Source organism: Papilio xuthus, unplaced genomic scaffold (genome assembly GCF_000836235.2).
Source record: "Papilio xuthus unplaced genomic scaffold, Pxut_1.1 DF827680.1, whole genome shotgun sequence".
Classification (NCBI taxonomy): domain Eukaryota; kingdom Metazoa; phylum Arthropoda; class Insecta; order Lepidoptera; family Papilionidae; genus Papilio; species Papilio xuthus.
In genome coordinates, this window is record NW_013530969.1 from 414,085 (window position 1) to 438,426 (window position 24,342).

At 32.8% G+C, this 24,342-nt stretch overlaps 1 protein-coding gene across 2 annotated transcripts in view; it reads left to right on the top strand.

Annotated features, from left to right (window-relative positions):
- LOC106116949 (Ig-like and fibronectin type-III domain-containing protein C25G4.10) overlaps positions 1-24,342 on the top strand; it is a 63,872-nt gene that overhangs the window by 21,459 nt on the left and 18,071 nt on the right. For both annotated transcript variants that reach the window (XM_013311008.1, XM_013311009.1), the window contains exon 2: positions 24,178-24,242. In XM_013311008.1, coding sequence (XP_013166462.1) covers positions 24,234-24,242 — 9 coding nt within the window. In that variant the 5' untranslated portion in view covers positions 24,178-24,233. The remainder of the gene's footprint in view (positions 1-24,177; positions 24,243-24,342) is intronic.

Consider the following 24,342-nt stretch of genomic DNA (forward strand, 5'->3'; position numbering starts at 1 on the left):
GCATCCCTCGCATTAACATATAACTCAGCAATGAACTAACACACGCATAAATACATACGTTCCAGGTTCATATTTCATCGCTTAAATTACCTCTTTTACTTAAGAATTAATTAATTATTTAAATATTTAATTTATTTATATAAATCAAAATTCTCAAAACTGTCTTAAGAAAATTGTAACTGTTGTATAGTTAAGCACTTAATAATAAAATCCCCGGTTACAGCTCTTGTGCGGAACCTGAGCCTCGTTATAATCATCCCCTAAACGAGTCTGACGCCGGCAATTAATGCAAACGACCCTGATTACTTTCACTGAAAGCACTTACCTTTTATAGACACGAAATATTCATAACTTTGTACAAGTTAACGAGTTAACAAAGAAATAAGTATAGTCGTATTCAAATGAGAAATAATGTTTATGCATATAACTGGCTGACGAAGTCATTTATTGTCTATGGATTTATTTTGAAAAGAAAATATAAATTTTATTTAAAGTAAAGATTAGATAACATGTAATGAAACTATAACTATTTAGCAATTGAAAAATATAATAACTTAATAATATATACATAAACTTATTATTGAATTACTTAACTCTATATTAATTATTAAGTGACTAAATAAATTAAAATTAATCTAACAAAATAATACTATAAACTATATACTAAAACTAAACCAAACTAAATAATATAATTTGGATTTATTTTGAAAAGATTAATTTAATAATTGTTTAGATTGGTTATTATTTATCATTTATATTGAATTCTTAATATACTTAGTTGTTTTTAATACTAGAGGACTAGCTTTTGTCTGTGGTCTACGTTTGTGTTTATTTGGCACTATAAAACTCATGTATACTTGAAAATTTGAGTTGACTAGCTATAGCCCACGACTACATTCGCGTGGAATGAAAAAAACAACTAAATAAGTAACCTACATATTCTCCCAGACTATGCTCTACCTCTATGCTTAATTTCAAAAAGATTGATGCAGCTGTTCTGGTGATACCTTCAAACAAACATACATCTATTAAAACATTCGCATTTATAATATTAGTAAAATTACATTCATTCTCCGTATTTCATTTGTTCAAATATTCCACGATCACTTACGATTTGTGTGAAATATATATTTTAATATAAGGTCGAGGTGTTATATAATATTAGTAAGATTATTATCGATAAGTATAACATTGTAAACGTGTAACAAAGTAGTAACATCTAAATGCAATATTCTCACAGACAATATTGAATACACAATTGCAAACAGTGCAAATAACACATAAAATGTACATTTATATCTGTTGCAGACAGGGAGGACTATTCCCCGGCGCTTTATCACTGCAACTAGTGTTATAAATGAAGATTTATTTCATCCCCCGCTAGTTTCCAGTATGTTGAGAAACTTTGAAAACTTGTAACCTCTTTTACTGGAGTTATTTAAGTATTGAATAAATAATTGTCAAGGAAACTCAGCTGGATTGCGAAGATTTTTCTTTAAAGTTGTGTGTTGTGAAAGTTAAATTACTTTTTTCTTATTTTTTAAACTTAATTTTTGTGTTAAGAAAACATCGTAATATTAGTACTTTTATAAAAATGCCTGATATGTAATTCGAAAATAACAGTTAAACGGCTAAACGGTTAAATTAGATTAATTAATTAGTCACTTAATAATTAATATAGAGTTAAGTAATTCGTATTGAAATATGTTATATTATTAATATATGATATGTTATCATAATGAAATACCTAAGTTGAACGGCTAGATTTAGTCTAGAATCTTGACTCATTTTTTATAAGGGTAAACGAGCAGCGGGAACACAATCAACGCACATGGAGACCTGCAAGACGAGAGGTACCTGGCCTTTTAAACCTTTTTCATCTTATAGTTAAAAGTAAAACAGAAATAAACTACAAGATATCAATATAATTAGGTACAAATAATTAATATAAACAATTATTAAAAGTCAAAATAAATGTTACAAAATATCACGTGAAAGTTATCTGAAATTAGCCTGACAGATCTACCGATCTCTGTTACGAATGTCAAGTTAATTTTCTCTTCGACCTCTGTTTGAACTTTAATTGAATATTACTAATATTAATGAATTACGAAACCCGTTGATTCAATATTTCCCTTATCATCGACCATTGCCGACAAACGGTAGTCCGACTTCGAGGATCTTTTCATCATTCATTCATTCATCGAGAATAGACGGTAATGTTTGCAATTGAATGAAATATTACATCTTATCGTTCGCCTTTCGCTACATTTACTTCCAGAAGATTTAATAATTCATTCTTAGCGGTACAATCGAAAGGGATCCCGGCAATGGATACGTTCTGTTTAATATTGTACTATCAGCAAATTTTGAAGCTTAATTTGTTTATAAACGCTTCAATGATTTCTCTTAATTAGCTTCAGGGTTGCCGAATTTAAATACGAACTGATTTTATGTAAACTGAGTATTTCGATGTACGTTTGGCGAACGTTCGCCGCTATAGGCTCAACAGCTGACGTCGCTCGTTAAAACTTTTTTTTTTAAATTAATGTCTTCTTCAACTTTAGTTAAAATTTTGGAGGTAAAGTTGAATCGTTGAACGTTATTAAAGTTGAAATAGTTTGGAACATCTGTGCAACTTTATTGGAGCACTTCGCTATTTTTAAATAAAACGAAAATTAAAATGGATGTCACGTCTTTAATTAAGGGTCTACTAGAGACTAATAAAAACAAGGTGCGTCTCTGATATCTGTATTAAACTAAAATAAAAGAATTAATATTATTAATAAAAGAAGTAACTAGCTATTATATAATATTAATTGTATTTCTGTATGTGCCTTTATAAAAAAAAATTATATGGGTCTTCTTTGTACAGAATCAGTATAAGTACGTTGTAATGCTACGCACCAATTAGCATGAGGTAACAGCACCAGTTGTGGACGACGCGCCGCGACACTCGGAAATCGCTATTCAGTAATCACGTGCGTTCAAACGACGTATTACTTTCTTCTGTTTATCTGTGGTCCAAGTGATGACGTAACAGCGGAGTAAACGATGCTCTTCTTTTTTAATTAAATAATTCTATAGGAGTTAGTACAAGTGAATACACAGTTGTCTACATCCTCAATGATAACTGAAGTTTAGACTAATCTAGCGCTGTCTAGTTATATTCAGTTCTAAAAAGGATATCTTGGTGTTTTGCCTTTAAACATTGAGTTTCTTTATTATCATATTACATATTATCTATGTATACGAAGAAAAGTTCGATTCTTTAGTTTAATATAATAGTAATGTTGCTTAATATGCACATATTTATTATAGATATAAATTTAAAAGCATTATCAGAAAATCATCTTCACAACGTAAAATTATTTAAATTAATCTTTTATTTTAAGTATAATAAATACAACGCTGTAAAACCATCGCTTGGGACACCATACAGGCCAGCATTAACAACACGCCGGCTCACGCGAGCCTTGCGCAATAAGGAAACATTTCGTCCACATTCACAGAACTACAACACCGTCCCCAACGTTTTATAAATTGACAAAACGAATCATCTAACCGAAGCCACTACTTAACGTGCTTCGAAATTTATAATTTGTCGACTTTTCAGTGCTAATTAATATCGTTTTCATGGTATTTTATCCGGTTGGAAGGACCGTAGACCAGTTATTAAAGCTCATATGTACAATCAGATTACAATCGAGTGGTGTACAGTTAAAGTCTGGTGTATGTTGTCATTTGGCACGTACTGTGACTATTATATGACTATACCATTGCTGGTACAATCACCCCGATAGTGTACTACGTGCCTAAGTGATTATTGCTTTGTTTATCATCTAGCTTTCATGTTTTATATTTATTTGATTATAATAACAAGTTTACTCGTATCATTATTAGTACGATATTGATTACGCTTTTAGAAAAGGTCTATGTTTTATTGTTAATTTGGAAAGAAACTATGAATTAATCTGTGGCTTTGTAAACTCAAGAAAAAATCAATAGGCAAAATATTCCTACAGACAGTTCATTCCCAAGACGTACAATTTCTCATTAGGCTAGTGCTTGTGAAAACCAAGACATGACCTGTAAGTCAGTCCTCTACGTATCCCCGTACGTCGGGCTCGGCAGCGCGGCACTAACTATTGTTCCTGAGGTTATATGACACCGCAACGTACTGTTATTGTGCCTACATACTAAATGACTCTACCATTATGTGTTCTACACTTGCATACATAATAAAAACTGCTAGCTTTCTTACATAAACTTAGTACAGAGCGACTAAAATTACAAATGATAGTATATCGATATGAAAGACCAAACCTGGGGCATCAACCCTGCGTAGATTAAATTAGTTTTAAAAATCAAGAAGATTAAGACTTTGGTTAGTTAACAATAAGTGGGAAAATCCTCTTATCACTGCCATTCGGACGAAAACTATTTAGTATATATAAGCATGATAGATTGTAGTATCAAATCGACAAAACCAGCCGGCAGGTATTGATCCTGTGGTCGGCGGTTGAGCCGCGTTTTCGACCTGGCGATTCGCTAATCGTAAACCAAAACTATTTGTGGCACCCGATTGCTTTTCAGTCTTCGTTTGCATCATAATTAATCGTAAAACTATGGGTTTTCATTATAGAATTATTTCTGAATAAACAATTGTTAACAGTGTCAATGCCAAATTGCCGCTTCAAAAAAAACTGTACCAATGTGCGATGTAACAGACTGAATGTTTTCGATTAAAACCTAACTATTATAACCTGACTCTGGTTCATATAAATGTTATTACTTGGGCAACTCCCTGCTGTTTGATATACAGCAATCATATCCGAACATTGCGTGCACATCTCTCGTTAATTATCTCATTGTATTTTGTAATAATATCATGATAACAAGTAATTTAGTTACTTAACAAAAAAACAATTAATTCCATAACACAGATAACTGAATTATCACACTGCTAAATTAATTTAAGTACTACTTTGGTTTAATATTGTTTGATACTCTGTTATATTTATTTTGCTTTAGTTATTCTGAAATTTATTATAGTTTCAAATTACGCAACAACAGCATAAAGTAAACAACCAGAGAGCTATAGATAAATCTAATATATCTTTATATATATAAAAGAAAGTCGTGTTAGTTACACTATTTATTACTCAAGAACGGCTTTACCGATATGCCTGAAATTGGTGAGGAGGTAGCTTAGAGCCAGGAGACGGACATAAGATACTGTTTATTCATTTTTTTTTTAATTTTTTTCGAATTTATGACTTGAAGAGCTGCTTTTTTTAACATATTAATATTATAAATGCGAATGTTTAGATGAATGTGATGTGGATGGATGGATGGGTGTTTAAAGATATCTCTAGAACGGCTGAACGGATCTCGATTAAATTTGGCATACGTATAGAACATAGTCTGAAAGAACATTCATAGACTACACTAATTAAGTTTTTTTATATATCCACGCGAACGGAGTCGCGGGCGACAGCTAGTATTTAATAATAAACAAATAGATTGTACTAAATATCTGATATATCTGTGCTTTATACAGGCAATAGCTTCGTGGAATTACCGAAACATCTGTCTACGAAGTCATTAACCAACCTTTGAAATGCTGTCATTGGCTGGTGCTCGTCGACGAATGTTCCGGACACAATATTGCGTTCTGAGAGCCCTTCAGCACGAGAGGGTTAATATTTGTACTGCAGCTTTAGCGGAAACGTTGTAGACAAGATACAGCAAACATGTCTAGAGTTTAACTCTTAGCTTATTCGAGCTTACATGATAGCCTCTCTCATGTCGCATTCTTTTCATGGAAACATACTACAAATCTGACTATCTTTTTATGTTTTATGTCCAATTCTCTTTCAAAAATCAGAGACTATGACATGTACCTGAATGGTTGTTAGGTAGAAATTTCTAGACACTACATAGACGTAAGTGTTATCTTGGTAGAGCTATGAAGTTAGTAAAATAACCGTCAAAGTTCGGCAGTTTTTCTTAGTTCACAAATTTATGAAAATTGTCGTTATACTTTAGCGAAATATCTTATGATTCACAAATAAGCCAATTTTCTCTCGGCTCCAATATCTTTTACGTTTATATCTGAAGTAAAACAGATATATTTCGCACAATATTCAACTCAATAAAGCAAACTGTAACGAAAGATAATATAATCTGAGAAAAGACGTAGACAATAAAATATTTTATATTTTTCCATACCTAAGCAGCGGGGTTGCCACTTTACGACTCTTTACCCTAAATTGTCGGGAAAATTTTGTTACTTAAATATCATACCACTATTTTTATTGCTGGAACTGAGTTTACGTGTCAGCCAGCCATACGTACTAATCAAAAAAGTCGAATAGGCACCTTCAAAATTATAAAATTCAAATATGATTAAAACGATTTAACATCACTACCAACAATAATAAAAAAGTAATGGCTGCATATAATAATTAAAAAGGTTATAGAAAAATATGATATTGTCATTTAATAACCGGCGGCCATATTTAATGTTGCCATTATCCGTGTATCTGATTGGCTCTTCCGGCTGCAGCATTTGATTGTTAGTAAGTTCATAACAACGCTTAAAGTCAAGGTTATACGTTGACCTTGGTGCGGTCACGTGATTAAGATGACGCGGAACGTTTAATGGTATCGCACACGAAACTAACCTTTGGAAGAGTCCCTAGTCTAATAGTTAAGAGTGTAGACAACCGATCAGGTGGTCGAGGGTACAAAAACCGACATTCGACTTGTCCTGAACCATCCTAGCACAAATCAAAAACTTTCGTGGGACATTATACTAAACTGATATAAAAACGGCTAAACACTCACGTATATTCGTCACTGAGAGAGCGACGAGCCGCGTCCGCGAAATAATACCAGTACCACTCATCCTGATGAAGGGCCCCCGATGGGCTCGAAACTAGTCGGTGCTGCCACCGGACAAATATACGTGAGTGTTTAGCCGTGTTTATATATCAGTTTATCTTAGTATGAATGATTAAAAGAAATATTATTTTTCAAATAATCTATAATACCAAAATTAAAAAAATATGAACTACTAATAAGTAATACATAGCTCTTATGTCGAATAGCTTTGATGTGACATAAATTGTGAACAAAAACATCGAACATGACCACCAAAGCGGAGGCAGTTGATCGTTCAGTATTCAGTCACGATTAGTAATGACATTGACATATTGAAGAGCTCGTTTTTAGAACACAAAAACTTCTTGTATTGTAATTGTTCAATATACTGTGCTGTAGCTAAAAAAAAACTTTGAAATATTGTCAAGCCAAGAAATAAAAAATCACCCTATATTAGAGAGACGAGAAAAAAAAAATAAAACCAAATATTACGAGCCGAAATACCTGTCTTTTGAAGCCTTTGGCATATTGCCGCGAAAGTGAACCTTCTTTCGGTATGAACCTGGCGTGGATTTGATTTATTCTAGCAAACAAGCATCTAGGCTTACAGTACGAAACCAAAACATACAGGGACCAACTATGGGGTCCATTTTGTTTCCAAGTTTTTTACGCATTATTTTGGTTTAGGTTCGCTATCACGACATTGTACTCGGAGCTTAAGATTAATATTATAAATGCAAATGTTTGGACAGATGGATGGATGTTTGTTTGAAGGTATCTCCGGACCGGCTACTGGATCTTGATGAAATTCGACACAGATGTAGAACATAGTCTAAAGGAACACATAAGCTATCTACGAGTACTAAGTTTTTTTTAATTTCGCGCAGACGAAGGAGCGGGCGACATCTAGTAATTGTTATAAAGCTATTGAAGAAACAAAACAGCTTCAGAATAAGTGCAAAATGCAAATATGTTGTAGAATCAGCAGGTGCGTTATACAAGAGTCGCACCAAGATATAATTTATGACATGTTTACACTAATGTTATACCGCGCAGAAGACACGTTCCGAGCAAAACAGGTTCCCATCGCCCACAACTTGATTACTGAACTAATTGTATACTATGTTATGTTGAAGATTATATATTGCTTGCTTGTCGGTTTCTTCGTTTTTCCTTATTCGATTTATGTTTGTGTTTGTTCTTATATTTAAAAGAAAATTAAACTCAAACATGGACTAGCTAGTAAAGGCTATATCTACCGTTAAAAGGTTATAAGTGACTGAATTTTATGCAGAATAGCCACTGACTGATAAATGGAATGGTTATGAGACGTCGTATTTTGTGCCTATTTGATGTACGCCATATTAGCGCTGACAGTAGCGGTTCTAACTGCGGCGTAGAATCGAACTATTAATTTCAATATAATTACTGTCACTTAACATTAACAGGCGCGTTTAAATTGCAACGAAGCTAAAGTGTAATTTCCAAGCAATCACCTATCCATTTATACAGTGAGAACAGTTGTCTGCTCGGGTATAGAATACAAAATTTCATTTTACAGTATCTTAAGATTATTTAAATATATGACAAACAAGTAAATATTTTTTTTTTTTCATGAAAGGCAACGTTGAATAAGCAAAGGAATTGGCCGATCTTGCCCTACATTAGCAGATTTATTTGTAAGCTAACAAATTTGCCGTAACTCCGACTTTGTGTTGGATTTACGCGGTCTATAAACCCTTACATCACTACTCGAGAAAGTAAATCCCTGCCTAAGTAACCCTCTTCAAAACATGATGGGAGCTATGTAATAACATATGGAAACCTTTTGAAGGCATTTAGTAGAGTAATGTAGCTAAGAAATGTTTTCACATAAATCAAAATAAATATATCGAAAGCCAACATAAAATAAAAGAACATAAAAAAAAATTATAGCAATAGTTGGTGGTGATTTCGCTTAAATAGCGAAGCGATCGCTACCCATAGATATAATCAATTGTACTATAGATGCGTTGCCTACCTTTAATCGACAAAGGAGAAAGACGCATAGAAAGAGAATATTTCTCCTTCCTATTTCCCACCACCAATTTATATTATCGATAGCATTGTACTTTTACAATATTAATCCCATTTAAACCGTATTTGAACACACAATTTTATTAATTAATTTAAATAATTGTTAACAAACAAATAGAAATCAAAACAATTACTAAATTGTATATGTAATGTCTAAATGTGTTAACAATTAAACAGAGACAGATTAATTGATTCATACGCGACGAAATACAGATTTATCTTTGTTTACACAAATGTTACGTGCAATTAAAATGTTAATGTTTGTTTGTACCGCTTACAGTCTGTCTGTTTGTTCATCCCTTACTATCTGAATATGTTATACACTTTAGAAACAATAGGTAGAAAGTTTTATACCGAAATTACAATACGAACTAGTTGTGTACCATTTAAATGTTGCCATAACCTAACTAAAAGTAACCTAAAATAATGTGAACGAGGTCCGAGATTAATAAGATTCAATTATGGGTTTAAGCTATATTCATATGTAGGTTTTTTCTTTGCTCTGTCTTTTGTCTATTCTGGAAATTAAGTCAAGATATTGGCAAATTTTGGGTCCCTTATTACTTTTCAATCGATTTTCTGTCCTAACATACCATCACGAGGTTCATCTCTAAATACCAGATTTACGATATAATAAAAAAATATTTAAATCAAACTTTATATATTTATGTACTTATGTTGTATAAAATAGTTTGTACGTTTATAACTACGTTGAATTTATTTGGTTCAAAGACCAATTCGTTCACGAGTGCCCGGTGTTCAGGTTGAATGCGTTTGTTATGAATGAAATTTGAATGAACGAATGAATTAGAGTGAGTGAAGTGACGAAGGTTCAACAGGGATCAGTCAACTATAGCTGTAAACGATACTCCGGAATAATGTGACCATATTACCCGCTAGGAAGATAATCTCTTAGTTCTATTATAACAGAAATTACGTAGGATCATACATGTTGAAAATAAACTAGATTTGGAAACTTATAATATATATAAATAAATATAATAAATTGAAGCCCCAATAGCCTAACAGTTAAGGGTAAGGATTACCGATCATGAGGTTGGGGGTTGGAATCCCGCCATTCAACTATTGTCGTAAACCATATCCTAGCTCAAGCCTAGAGCTTAGTTGGATTGGTACAATAAATATATAATTAAGGCTCTTCTAATATTTTTAATTAAAATAAGAAAAATCCATTAAAACATGGTCTCCTTAATTCGATTAAATAAGGCATCAATCCGCTCCGATCCGAGCAGCAATTACAGCGATTATTTGACCGGCTGGCTGTAATATCACTCGTTATTCGCCCCCATTGCAAATGACAGTACGAGTTGTCGTTTAACGTTTAATATTCCAAATGTTATTGTTAGTTCACACCTGCTAATATAATTAATAAACGCAACAATTATAATGTATATCAGTTACAAAGGACATTTGTCCTTTCCCTGTTTAGTTGTGCCTGTGTTTTGTTTTTAATCGCGAATGAAACCCTAATATAAACGGCTAGTCAACGCTTTTTTATTAACTGTACTTTGATGAAAAATCGTCATTTTATCCAGACTTTGAAGAGAATAATGTTTGTAGGCCGTATGATGTCTGTAGTCTAAACAGCTTTATCTACTTTAGAGGTGACTTATGATTCTTATTTTTCTCTGGAGTGTTTTACCCCTGTTGCAACATATATAAATTCTATTTACTTGTTTATTGTAATATTTTCATCCTATTCTATTTGCGCGTGGATTATATGTATAAATATTCATAAATAGCGTAGATAATTGCGCGGCAAAGTATGCTAATGGCGCGCAAGGCATGCCTCAATGTCAGTCATCAGGCAACACAATATCGATATAATATCGATTAAAATTCTCTACGCTATTATACGATGAGCTTTATATTAACATGAGTACTGAATAAATGGCTTCGTGATGATTGTTATCATAAACGTATTCGTGATCAAAACGACGTGAATAGAAAATCCCTAGTAATATAAAGTATAAAAATTATATATCTATCAAGAGTGTCGGTGGCTCAGGGGTCAAGCACTTGACTTGCAATCTGCAGGTCCTGGGTTCGAATCCCGCCATGCACTAATGTGTTTTTCGATTTCCGATTTACATATGTACATTTATCCGATGTTCTTACGGTGAAGGAAAGCATCGCGATGCAACCTGCGCATATTTGAGAAGAAATTCAAATATATGTGTGAAGTCAACCAACCCGCACTTGGCCAGCGTGGTTGGCCTTATCAACCTTAATTAAGGGTATCTCTGAGCCCCTCAGTGGGGACATATCATGAGCTGATGATGATGATATTTTAGCCCTTTAGAACAGCAGTAACTGAACATTTTCTTTGCAATTTTTTTCTTCAATAAGAAATGTGTATGTTAATCAAAGATGTATGTTATTAGGTCGATATGTAGTTAAGTGGTGAGGAGCTAATCTTCAGTAGCTCGAGGGCTGGTCAGTGGGTCAGGCGGTGGTCGACGTCGGCCCGATGCCAATGCCACCATTGACAGTGCCACTATTCACAGATTATATTTAAATGGCTATTGAATTTGTATGCTAATACTTAGAACATAGATTCAATAACATTGTAGATTCGATATTGTATATTTGTCTATAGATATATTATACACTAATTCTTTTCTTAATCCTAGATGTTAGTACCAACAAAGTTGACGTCAAATAAGGGACGAAAGTCTTTAAAAAAATAATACAGACGAATTGAGAACCTTCCTTCTTTTTTGAAGTCGGTTAAAAAGCAACATGGCGTCCGTGATTCCTTCGATGTTGTGAGCGTCTGTTACTCGTGTGAAAACAACTTTTATTGCTTGAATAAATTACGCTTCATAAATTCTATAAGAAACAATCCAATATTAAGAGAATTGTTTACAGCGATACCTAAATATATTGTTTTTTCTACTTTACAACACAATTTAATTACATATTTGAATATTTATGCAAATACTAACCATATCCCGTGGCTACGTCCGCGCAGGATTAACTTTACTAGGTGTGTTATTTCAATCTATGTTAAACATCTATGCCAAATTTCAGCGAGATTTATACAGCCGTTCCGGAAATATCTTCTAACAAACAATCATGCAAACATTAACATTTATAATATCTGTAAGATTTTATACAATTGTTTTTTTTTTAATTAATAATAAAATATATAATTCAAAATATTTAAATGATAAAATTAAACATTTAAAAAACAATAAGCATAAAATATTAAAGCGCGGCGTAGTCTCTGAAAGTTTTGACATAAAACATAGTGAGCGCGCAATTAAAGTGCAAATTATTTGAAATGAGACTTTAAGTGGAACATGAGGAGCCATTTAAATTATTATCATCACAGAAACGACCCTGACCGGGTCAACTGCTCCTGGGATGATGCGCTTATTTATTATAATGATATAACTTACCTTGTGCCGACATCGTAACAAATTCTTAGGACACGTTGCATATTTTTATAGCAGAAACAAACAAGGTCCTCAACTCTATGTTATATAACGAAACGTACACATATAAGGTATTGCACGACTATTTATTTATTTACTGTTTATTTATTAGCAGTTGGAGGCGACTTTGTCCGCGCGGAATCAAACGTTAATAGCTTTTGTTAAAATTTACAAGTAATTTAAAAAGATATCTTAAAAATATATTACGGAAAACAGTAATAACTTTAAACCTTAAGTAGACTGACATATGTTTAAGAAATTATGTAGTTGTTTATTAATAAGATGCCCTATGAAGCGGTATTGTATGGTCGCATTGCGACAAAGCTCCTTTAAAAACTAAATAAAAAAAAACAGATGATTTAAACTTATGTGTAAAAACCAACTATTTTTACTCTAAAAATAAATTGAAAATAAAAATATAAAGGATCTTAATAACAGCAACGTAAATATAAGTTCTAAGTTCTGTCTACGCGGAATTGAAGCGACAGGTAAACGGAGTGAAAGGTGAAATCAACGTCTTTAAGACAAAGTATCGCCCGAGGCGCCCTCTGTCGACTGCAATACACCGGGGCACAACTTGCCGCACAAACTTAATGAATTTTCTATAAAGGATTACAATGAACTAGAAATATCTCCAAAATACGAATTATTTTACGCTAAATATGTAAAAAAAATAATTACACACTCACACACACACACACACACACACACACACACTATAATTGTTAATTCATAAATAAGTTGTTTTTCTAAACAAACAATTATTAAATTTATATGTATGGGAAGTCCTTTGCTGTCCTTTGTACAGGTCTTCCTGGTTAAGGAGACAAAGCAACATTGAATTTTGAATTTCTTGTGTATAACAATAAAGATTTTTTCATTTTTTTTATTATGTACCTTACTGCTGTAGCCTAAACGACCAATTTTAACAAGTAATTTCCCTTGAGTTTTTTAAATTTAATTTTAAATAAATATCCCATAGCCTAGTCATCTCTAACATAAGGTAGGTTCCCCTTAATGGGGCCGTTTAGTGAGCTGATGATGAATTATCCCAGAGTACTTAGTTAACGTAGACATTAAAAATAAATAAAAAATATACTGATAACAATTGATTTAACTATAATCTTTGACATATGATCAAAGTACTAAGAAATATATGTTAAATGTTTCAATAGTTGCAGTTGAAATAGTTCGCAAATATTTCTCTGAAATAGAGGTACAACTAAATGATATAAAGCTGACAATATATCGAAGCTTACGCGATATTGTCGGCGGCAATATCGCACAGGTATTTCGATTTATATCTCAAATGTTCTAAAATAAATCACAAAATGTAATAAAACTTATGATTTGTTATTATAAAAACCTGTAAATGAATGAAGACCATTATATGTTGTATTATAGCTGTCGCCCGCGACTCCGTCCGCGAGGAATTAAAACAAAACTTAATGAATAGCATGTGTTCTTCCAGACTATGGTTTACATCTATGCCAAATTTCAGCCGGATCACTTCAGCTGTTCTGGAGAAACCTTCTAACAAACATCCATCTAAACTAGACTAACAAAACAATTTATTTAGATCGTAGCTTTTAAAAACATAATACTTCTGTCCGTCATGACCTAGACCTAGTAAATTAAGAAGACGTAAGACAAAAACAAAACTTTGTCCCAAATGTTCGTCATTAAAAAGTAAACAGAGCTATAAATAAATATATAAGTTTGTATACAATTAGTTTTAACCTTCGCGCCGCTTTGACGATCGGTCACACATTGTGGCCAATTCGGCCCATGTCAAGATGGCACTTTGTTAAGCTGACGTCGGCTTTGCGTAACGAACTGGTTAAGTATGAACTTGACATCATTGGGACGATGTTAGCCAATGTTTGGTTTATGCTGAGACTCTGCGCATACAATATACGATGCGTTAAACATAAACAAAGTATTTAAACCGTATTTTTACAATACTTATTATTACTTCTTACTAATATAAATGCGAAACTTTCGATGGATGGATGTTTGAACGTATCTCTGGAAAGGTTCAATGGATATTATGATATTTAGCACAAATGTAGAACATAGTCTGAAAGAACACATAGGCTCCTTATTAAGTTTTTTTTTTTAATACCGCGCGAACGGTATGCGGACGATAGATTAAAAATAAATCATTTCAAATAAGGACATTTGTAAAATCGAATGATTTTATTTGCAAAGTCTTCGGATATAATTGAAATCTAAGTCCTATTGTAAATTAACTTCAAACGATTGGTAAGAGGGTTGATCCAGCGGCTCTTCTATCAGACTTACAGCTAAGCAATTACATAATCTCTACTTAATCACCGAGAACGGCGATCGGTTACCTTAAGTAAGGATTTGTCTTACATTTTATTCGGCTTTGAATTAAATGAAAAGTATTTTGAAACCCCTTGTCACAGATAATTATGAATTATGATTAATTTTATTATTTTCTAAGAACTTTTTACTTGTGACCTTATGGTTATAGTGTCTGTGATTTCATTTTTTTTTACGAATTTATATATGGTGTAGAGGATGGATATAAAACCAACTCAACTTATAGGTCTTCTAATTAACAAATAAATAATATAAACACTTTTTAAACGTAACATTTTATTTTTAAATCAAGGCAAAACAATCTTTTTAATTTTGACAGTCGTAAATTTTGCATCTGTATTTAATCGATTTTCGGCCAATTACAGGTTTTATGTCACTGGCCGGTTTTGATCGAATAAATTTAAATGTCGAATAAAATTGCGCTTCTCTGAAAGTTGAATGAACTTTTAATTGATTCATTATTTTTGTTATTGAATAGTTTAGTGGCTACTTTTATAATGTTATTTCCTCTCTATAATGAAAAGGTTTTTATTTAGTTCTAATAAAAATCAACGAAAACATATTAAAATTGATTATGAGAACCTTTTGCCATGTCGCTGTCGGTCTTATGTACAGACAGACAATAATTTTACTTCTTACTATCTTAGAAATATTGTAAATGCAAGTGGATGTATGGATGGATGGTTTTTATCTCGAGAACGGCTGTATGGCTCTCGCTGTAATTAGGCATAGATGTAGAACATAGTTTGGTAGAACACATAGGCTACTAATTAAGTTTTTTTTAATACCACGCGGACGGAGTCGCGGGCGACAGCTAGTATACTTATAAAGTAATTCGTATTTATTGAATTAAAGCACTATTTTATGAGGAGACAATTTTGAAAAGATAATTTTAGTAATTATTGCTGACTTGATATAAGCGCCAACTGAATTTTATTGCTTTTAAAACAATTAACTGCAACTTTCTGCTTCCGTGCCAACAACAGGAAGCCGTGATTGCTTATTGTTTTCAGAATACGTGAAAAATTGTTCGCATGCGAACGAAATTTCGTGGCGTAACTTTTTTAATATTCCAAAATATTATCTCGTTGGTTGAAATATTTTTTAACGTAGGTGAGTGAGTTGTTTTTTTAACAACAGTTAATATAAAATGGGCTTCGAGATATGAAATTTTGTATGTATATATTTATATTTATTACAATAATTATTTTATTACGCACAATGTTGCGGGCAAATGTAAGTTAAATATAAAGTAACTATTAACCCTGTTTAAGAATTACTAAGTTAAACTGATATAAAAAACGGCTAAACACTCACGTATATTCGTCCGGTAGCTCGCTCACTGAGCGATGGGCCGCGTACGCGAAATAATACCAGTACCACTCATCCTGATGAAGGGTCCCCGATGGGCTCGAAACTAGTCGGTGCCGCTACCGGACGAATATACGTGAGTGTTTAGCTGTTTTTTCTATCAGTTTAGTATAATGTCTGACGAAATTTTGAATAATTTGATACTAAGTTAAACGTTAAAAATATTTAATGTCAATAAGCACTTATACACCGTGTTGCCATTTGTATTATTTTCAAAGACTATTTTAGATGCAATTCTTAAATATTTTTAATGAGAATAATAAAATTTTATAGAGTGTCTAGCAAAGTGACAAAACGTAGCCAAATTTATGTGGCACTTGTAACGCAGTTGGAGAGAGCTGAAAATTTTATGACGCAAATTAAAAGTTTGTTCCAATTTTATATAGTTCCTCATAAATTTTAAGTCTTACATGTATGCCATGATAATTTTCCTTATCTACGGACAATTTTAATTTATGCTCAAACAGAAAATCATTTTTGTGCAAATGAGAAAGAATTAGGATAAAACGAAGGTTATTTTAACATGATTTAGCGTTGCATCGAAAACTAAATATTAAATTTAACACCGTTTGCTGAATTTACCAGTTTCATCACCGCATTGGGGGCGCGACAGTGCCGCCGCCGGATGTACGCTTTATTTTAAAACAGTTTTATATCTGCAGGTGACATATGAGATATTAAATAACGGTCGGATATCGAATGACTGGAAGATACGCACCGGAAATTAAACAGAGAACGAACTAAAAAGCATTTTTGTTTTTATGGAAACTTCTTTGAGTCATTTCAAATTACTTTTATTGCTATGGCTATCCGTTAAACTAAACTAGTTTTCGTAAATCTAATAAATAAATATATTTAATATGGGACCGACTTATTTAAACAATTTTTAATTTAAATATAAATCACAGAAGACCTACTTTGTTTCTCGTCAGTGTCACTAATTTCATCGTGGGTCAAGATTCTGTATCACTTCAAAAAACCTTATATATTTTTAAATAAGTAATATTCTTGACTAAAAAAAAACACAAAGTCATCAATGGCATCGTATGCGGTAAAGGAGTTAATTTGTCCCCGTAATAGTAAATAAATAGTGAGAAAAAACTAATTCCTTCATACATATGAAAACGCAGTCAAAGAATAACAAAACTCACTTTTAACTACAACATGATGAAAAAATCGAAAAATATTCTAGTAGTTTTTAATAGATATGCAGATAGTAAATACTCTTTTGTTTACAATATTACTCATTGTAGAAAAATTCTCACAAAACCTGACTTGTCAAACATTTTAAGACAACATACAATAATCTTATCCATACTAATTACTTCTAGATTTACATAAAGTTGATATCAAACTAGAATATATATAATAAAAATGGATGTTTTTAATATAACCAGTTCAATGTCGCCATAGTGCGTCGACCTTTAGGTGATCTGACTAGTTTGCGATTAAAGGTCGGTGGTGTTTATGGGGATATGTCCGTACGTTGAACTGGCCCCGGGTCATTTATGTCCTTAATTAAAGCATTTGGATCTGAACAAGATTTTTCTTGAATAACATTAAATGTGTTTTGTTTTTATAATAGAATTTTATTTTTAATTTATTTACGGCTCGAGGAATATCAAAAATAACATTTTCGTAATTTAAAATGTTTTAGTTTGACCCTTTAGTTATCAATGTCTATTTAATTATTTATTTATTTATTTTGGGATTAGACCAACTTGGGTTTAGATTCGATTGAAATAAATTATATCACATTTTTAAAAGTGTTGGCGATTGAAATAGGCATATTATAAACTCACAATTTTACTATTTGATTTCGTCAATTTAAAAAACTAAAAAATAACATGTCAAATTGTCTATGGTAACTTTATTTGACATCATGCTGTTTCTAATCTCTAGTCCAATCATCAAATGACTGATTGTACCAATGGTAGGTGACGAATCTAGTATCAGTTTTTCTACGAATTCCCACATCATTTTGTGTGTTCAGGATTTAGTTGGGAAAGGTTGTTCCGAAAGTAACTGTCAATAAATGCTTATTTGAGTTAGAAACAAGTCGGGCAGAAAGATATTGTACGAATGTATCACGGTATGATTTTTCCTCGTCGCGGAAACTTTTCGGAAACTCTTTTTGTTTTACACTTTTGTTTTTCTACGTCCCAAAGTAGAAAGAAACTTTATTCGAGCCTATGTGTAATATAAATGAATATAATTCCCTATTTGCTATAATTTCTCTTTTTACGTAATTCAGTCATTAAAATCAATAGAATTGCAAACCATAAACACAATTAAATAAATAATTCGATGCTTTTTTTAGCGCGAATATAAATTCCAAGATGGCGTCGACAATTAACACGTCACTGCAAACAATCATGTCCTACATTCGGTTCAGAAATCAACTAAAGGAACTAATCCTAGTGTTATTCTAATAGTTATTTAAGTATTATTATTTATACCTTGTTATTTCAATAAAAACTTTATACTCATACTTAATTATGTTCCAATTTTGTTGTTTTATATCACAGCATACTGGTAATTCCTAGATGGCGTTAGTAGCGTATTGCATCGCGATATAGTTTTACGGCTTTTGACATCGGACTATCTCATTGTTTTTATTTATCTTCCACGTTATTGTGCCCTATCTATGGTAGCTGTCCTCGAGTTGAGTGCACGTGTTCATTGTTATACGACAACTTCAATTAAATATTAATTAGTATCTAAGCTCGGTTACAATTCACACAGTGTGCAATGCGATCGACCTTCGCGTTCGATGAATGCTGATCACATGATATAGGGCCTGATTGATGTGGGATGCTATTTTGTAACAGTTATAGCAGTTAAACCACTGCTATTATTAACAAGTTAAATGTAACCTGTTTGGTACAAACTTATTATGTGATTAACAAAGTAAGCTCTGTTTTAATTTTCTTTTCTTACCAATCCGTCAGGAAGGTGAAACGTCCTATTTCTTACTAAATAAATTTTCTATTAAATATAAAACAACCCGTTATAATTAACTAAACCGCGTAATTTTATAACTGCTTTTTATCGCTCTACACATCACTAGAATAGAAGGAAGGCCCGTGATTGTCCCTTTAAGGGCAGCAAGGACTCGACTCTAATGGCTAACAACAAAAGACCGCCTTATTCGATAGTAAACAAAGCAGTAAATATCTGCATTATTCTCTTACCTAAGGAGGTGTATCTTTTTATATAACTAGTGTTTTATACTTACAGAATAGGCGTTAAAAAAATTAAAAGTTGGCGATATCTTACCTTTTTAATCGACTTTACAACCTATTATTCTATCTTTCCAGATTATATGTGAACATACAAAATGCATTTAAACGCCAAGTAATAATATATCATTGCATAGTAATACGTCCAGCATTGGGCGTCATATGACTGAAGAGAGAGAGAGGGAGAGGGAGACAGAGATAGTACTATACAAACTGTTGACATTGACAATTAAATTGTTTATCTGTGGTCGTAGCACGAATATTCGTAAGAACGTTTTCGTAACCTCAACGATAAAATTTGTAACAAAATTTGAAAAAACAAACGCCATACAAATTTTAACATAATTGACGAAGACACAAAGACACGTGTCGCAAATATTCGTGCTAGGCCATTATGCCATACTTTATCTTACTTACTAACGATAAAGCTTATTATTCATATAAAAATGTAGGTCATCTTCTACACAAGAATCCGATAAAAAAACCTCATTTACTAATGAGCTGAGGCAGAATTTTGAAGTATACTCAAGACGGAAAACCACTGCGTCTAAGAAAAACTTATATTATGCATAAGGTGCTTAGTAGACAGAGCAACAGAGTTGTGGCAATCGGAAGAGAACTTTAAGTATCGATTGCAACAACTCAAAATAGTCGCGGATCACTGTCACTTGCGACTTAAGTCGCTTCTTCAAAACAGTTGCTCCGTCTGCAAAGGGCCTAAATGCAAGAAAATTATCTGCTCGCCACGCGACTGTAGATTATCCAAATCCCTTGTATGGTCGAACAAAGGCCGTTAGAATTCAAACAGATTAAAATCGCAGACGTAATGGAACGTCCGAGTTGGTATTTGAAATTCCAATGCAGCTAGACGAGGCGAATCGATGCGAACTGAAAATAAACGAATGTATTAGCGAACGGAAAACAAATGGAGACAAAGCAACTTAATGAAAGGCAGTCCCTAATATTAGTTCTTTATAAGTTGAAGTTGATTCAACTTTCACGAGATTTTATAAAATTATTAGGAACGGTTTAACTAAGTACGAAAAGTTTCATGTGACTTTTTGACATTAACTAGAGGGCGCTAGTGAGCTATCACATTTTAGTTTTTTTTTTTAAAGTTGACAAACTAGCAGCAGCCACCTGAATTCGGATTGAACGGATCGTTATCCATAGACCCAGAAAGTAAATATTTCCCGTCTCTATGGCCACCCTTTTCTTATAGAAGAAAGAGCAGAATAAGGCTTTCGGCACCACACTGCGTTGCATCAACTTCATGTCTGTCTTCTATGTGGTCGTGGTATTTCACGAGACGAGCCAGTCTGTATAATATAACTTTTTCCCACAAAGTCAGACTGTTTCGGTCTAGGAATGATTTTTGTACATTGTAGAAATTCAGAGCAGTTCGACTTTTAGTATATTGTGAATATTCCACTCCGGTGACCTGTAAAGCTTTTTCGATTAAAACACAAACATTGTCCAATATCGATTGCAGTACAAAAGTTTAAACAATATCCAATACTCGGAATATTTCTATTTCTATTAATATTTTAGCAAATATATAATTTACTTATACAGCGATGAACAAACACAACATTGTATTTATATATAATTGTTTTAAGCGCCCTTAGCGCTACACTATGTAACTGTTTACGGCTTACTTTGAGCAAGTAAACAGTTTAGCGAATGCAAAATATGGACCGTGTATGGCAGATGTCCGCTGCTGACTACTTACTTGGAAGCTGTTGGTACGGACTGTTTGATTCAATCCGTTTATGGCGGTCCTTAAAGTTACTAAAATCATTACTTCTTTATCTTTAGATGCAGAATTTATATGTTGAGGCTTGAATTTATAAATCATACATTTACAGCTCTTAAATGTATTGAGATAGGCACTTAACGACGACATATTGTTGTGGGTCCGACAGAACTCTCAATAGAAATATAAAGATCCTACATCGTAACTCAATTTGCGGCTGCCAATGTACTACAATGTACAATGTGCACTTTCCACGCTATTGTAGCACTAAGTAGAGTAAAAAGCGAAGGAATAACCAAGTCAATAAAATGGACGCCTTACAAAATGCTACTTTTGTACAGCTAGTAGTTGCGTCATCATAAATCAGAGGGCGCAGAATGCCCCCACTGATGCGAACAGGCTTATATTATACAGCTTTGCCACTTCTAAATACCTTGTACAGTGTAAACGAAAGTATAGATAAATATTATTATAATTGAACTACTTTGGTCTAGAAATCTACCGAACTTTAAAAATCAATATGGATGGAACTATTGCTTGTCTCGTCTGTATTATATTATCAAATAAATTCTAGCTTGGTACCTTAACGCGTTCCTGAGAAAAAGGGTCTTGACAGTCAGACGGACGGACGGACAACATAGTTAACCTATAAGGGTTCCGTTTTTTCCTTTCAAGGGACGGAACCGTAAAAATAATTAATATAATATTCATTATTATAATAAAACTTTCAATGTTCATTTTAAAGTTATCAGTATTCCAATGTCCGCAGCGACCTACATCGTAAACTTTTATAATGACTCGCCGTTCCTAAACTCTCGACTGGATACTTGTGTAAAGTACCTCTTACTTTGACTTGTTAGGGGATCGTAAAAATAATCTTAGATACAAATAACAAGCGACGACGATCCGCAGATTAAGCAATATTACGCCCTCATCTTATTCTTTGCAAAGAAAACTTTTCGAAGAGTTTCGCCTGACCCGTCGTTACAAAATGTAAAGATATGTAGATGGCTCTTTTCATTTTGGTAAAGCATTTTATATAATTACTAGCTATCGCCCGCGACTCCGTCTCCGAAATATAATTTTATATTAAATCACATTAAAAATTATTCTTAGTCAGCTACGTTTCACTACAAGGTCACTTTGACAGTACGTGTAATAATTTAATTCGTTAAATAAAACAAATACGCGAAGAAAATAAAGTAGTCATTTTCTACTTAATCTTAATTAAATTTAACGAAACAATGCAAAGTTCACAATGGCCTGAAGCTTCTGAAAACATAGTATTCACGGCGGCGGATCTGAAACTGTAACAAATGCGAAACAAAGAATCATACAGATTAAAAAATAAACAGGTTAAAAATTTAAAAAGTAATCAAATTGAGCCATCATTACACCTGTCCTATTTTTTGTTTTAAAAACACAGCAATCATTGGATGGAATATATTCTATACTATTTTTTACTTTGACTTCGTAAATCAATGTCTCTTTGTCAGGTTTTTTCAGGTATAACATTTTGCTCATATTCTGAAGCTATCGATTCATATCAGATTTCCCCCTATCTATTGGAATTTCAAATTTGACACCGAATGCTCTATTAAGGCGGCGGTTCGGATAATATATATTTTTTTATAACAAGCCAGCATAATTTGCAGCTGCGGTCTTTAAAAATATGAAAAAAAAACTACTACTAATATAGCTTAATTATTTTACAAAGAAATAATTTACGGTTAAAGACACATTTATTAAATGTTATTTGGAACACGGAGAAATCTTTAGAGGTAACGAAAGAACATATTTTTGAAATTTGAAATACTTTCCCGCGAATCGCCTCTGAAAATAACTTTTAAAAGTGTTCCCGCTTCGCGAAAAAAAGTCGTATAAAAAGCCGGCTCCATTCGCGCCCTACATAACATAACACGGGACGCTTTCATTAGTTTTCGTAAAACTTTAATTTAAAACTGTCGGCCGGGGGTTTCGTTTTAAAGAGAATGGCAAAGCGCAGAGACAGAAATAAAATAATATAATGTCCGCAAAGTGCACGTTCGCCGACAAATTGCTGCATTTTTTCATCAGGCGCTTTTTACTTTGATTTATGCATGTTTTTAGAAGGTAAATCAACTTTACTTCATAATTCATAACAATTTCTAACTCATGCTATTGTGGTGTTATTTTGGGTTTAGCTTATATTACATTAAACTTTAATATTAACATTTCGTTAACGCTTAGCGTTTGAAAAAGTATCGTTGGAAGCGGTTATCATGATGTATCGAATAAAAAACGATCGACCCCGACCTGGGCACGCAGGCGGTCGCATAATTTTACTAAACAGCCCATATAATTTCAGGGTCAATTTGACCCCTTTCAATACAATGTCCGCAAGCGCGATACGGCTGGAGACTTTGCCTATGTTACGATTTATTTCTATTACTCTAAGTTGTTAGGATGGGGATACACTTTGGCCTTTATTCATTTTTTTTTTATGTATCATATCTTAGTAATAAATAATGCCTTAATTAGTGTCTGAAAAAGATATAACTTTGAACTTCCAATTAGCATTGCATTTTATGACGTACATATGTAAGTATCAAAAATGTAATTAGATTAAAAAATGTAATTTCTATTAATTATCAAGTGATTTGAGTTACCGTCCAGTGTGTCCCAAACTTAACGTTTCGGGGTCAAGAAGTGGTGGCTATTGGATTTTTCGTGGATTAAATTTGGAAACAGTCCGCCATTTGCGGGGAATTGAAAGTCGGAGTATCGCCGCGCCCCAATAAATATGTAATACATGTACGACCGTCCGACCCGCGGCCAAATTGAAATTCTCTAAGATGAATAAGAAATTGCTCAATACTAATACATAATTCAATTTATAAATATAAATAAATTAAATGAAGCCCGAAGAGGTAGGCAATAGCTATTACTATTGATGCGACGTTGCCACACTTCTCAGTTTCTTTTACACATTCATCTACAGATTAGATTTTTTAGAGATTGATTTAGTTATTTAAATCATGTTTCTTTGTTCCAGGTTTCGCATGCAACCATCAAGCTAACTAAATACTAAAAGGGGGTACAGCAACCCTAATGCCAAAGGTAATTATGTTTACTTTCTATTTTTATAGAAAATATATTTAGAGCCGCTATCGAAAACTGTCTCATTTTCCAAAAAAAAGTTCTATGTACAGTTTATAAA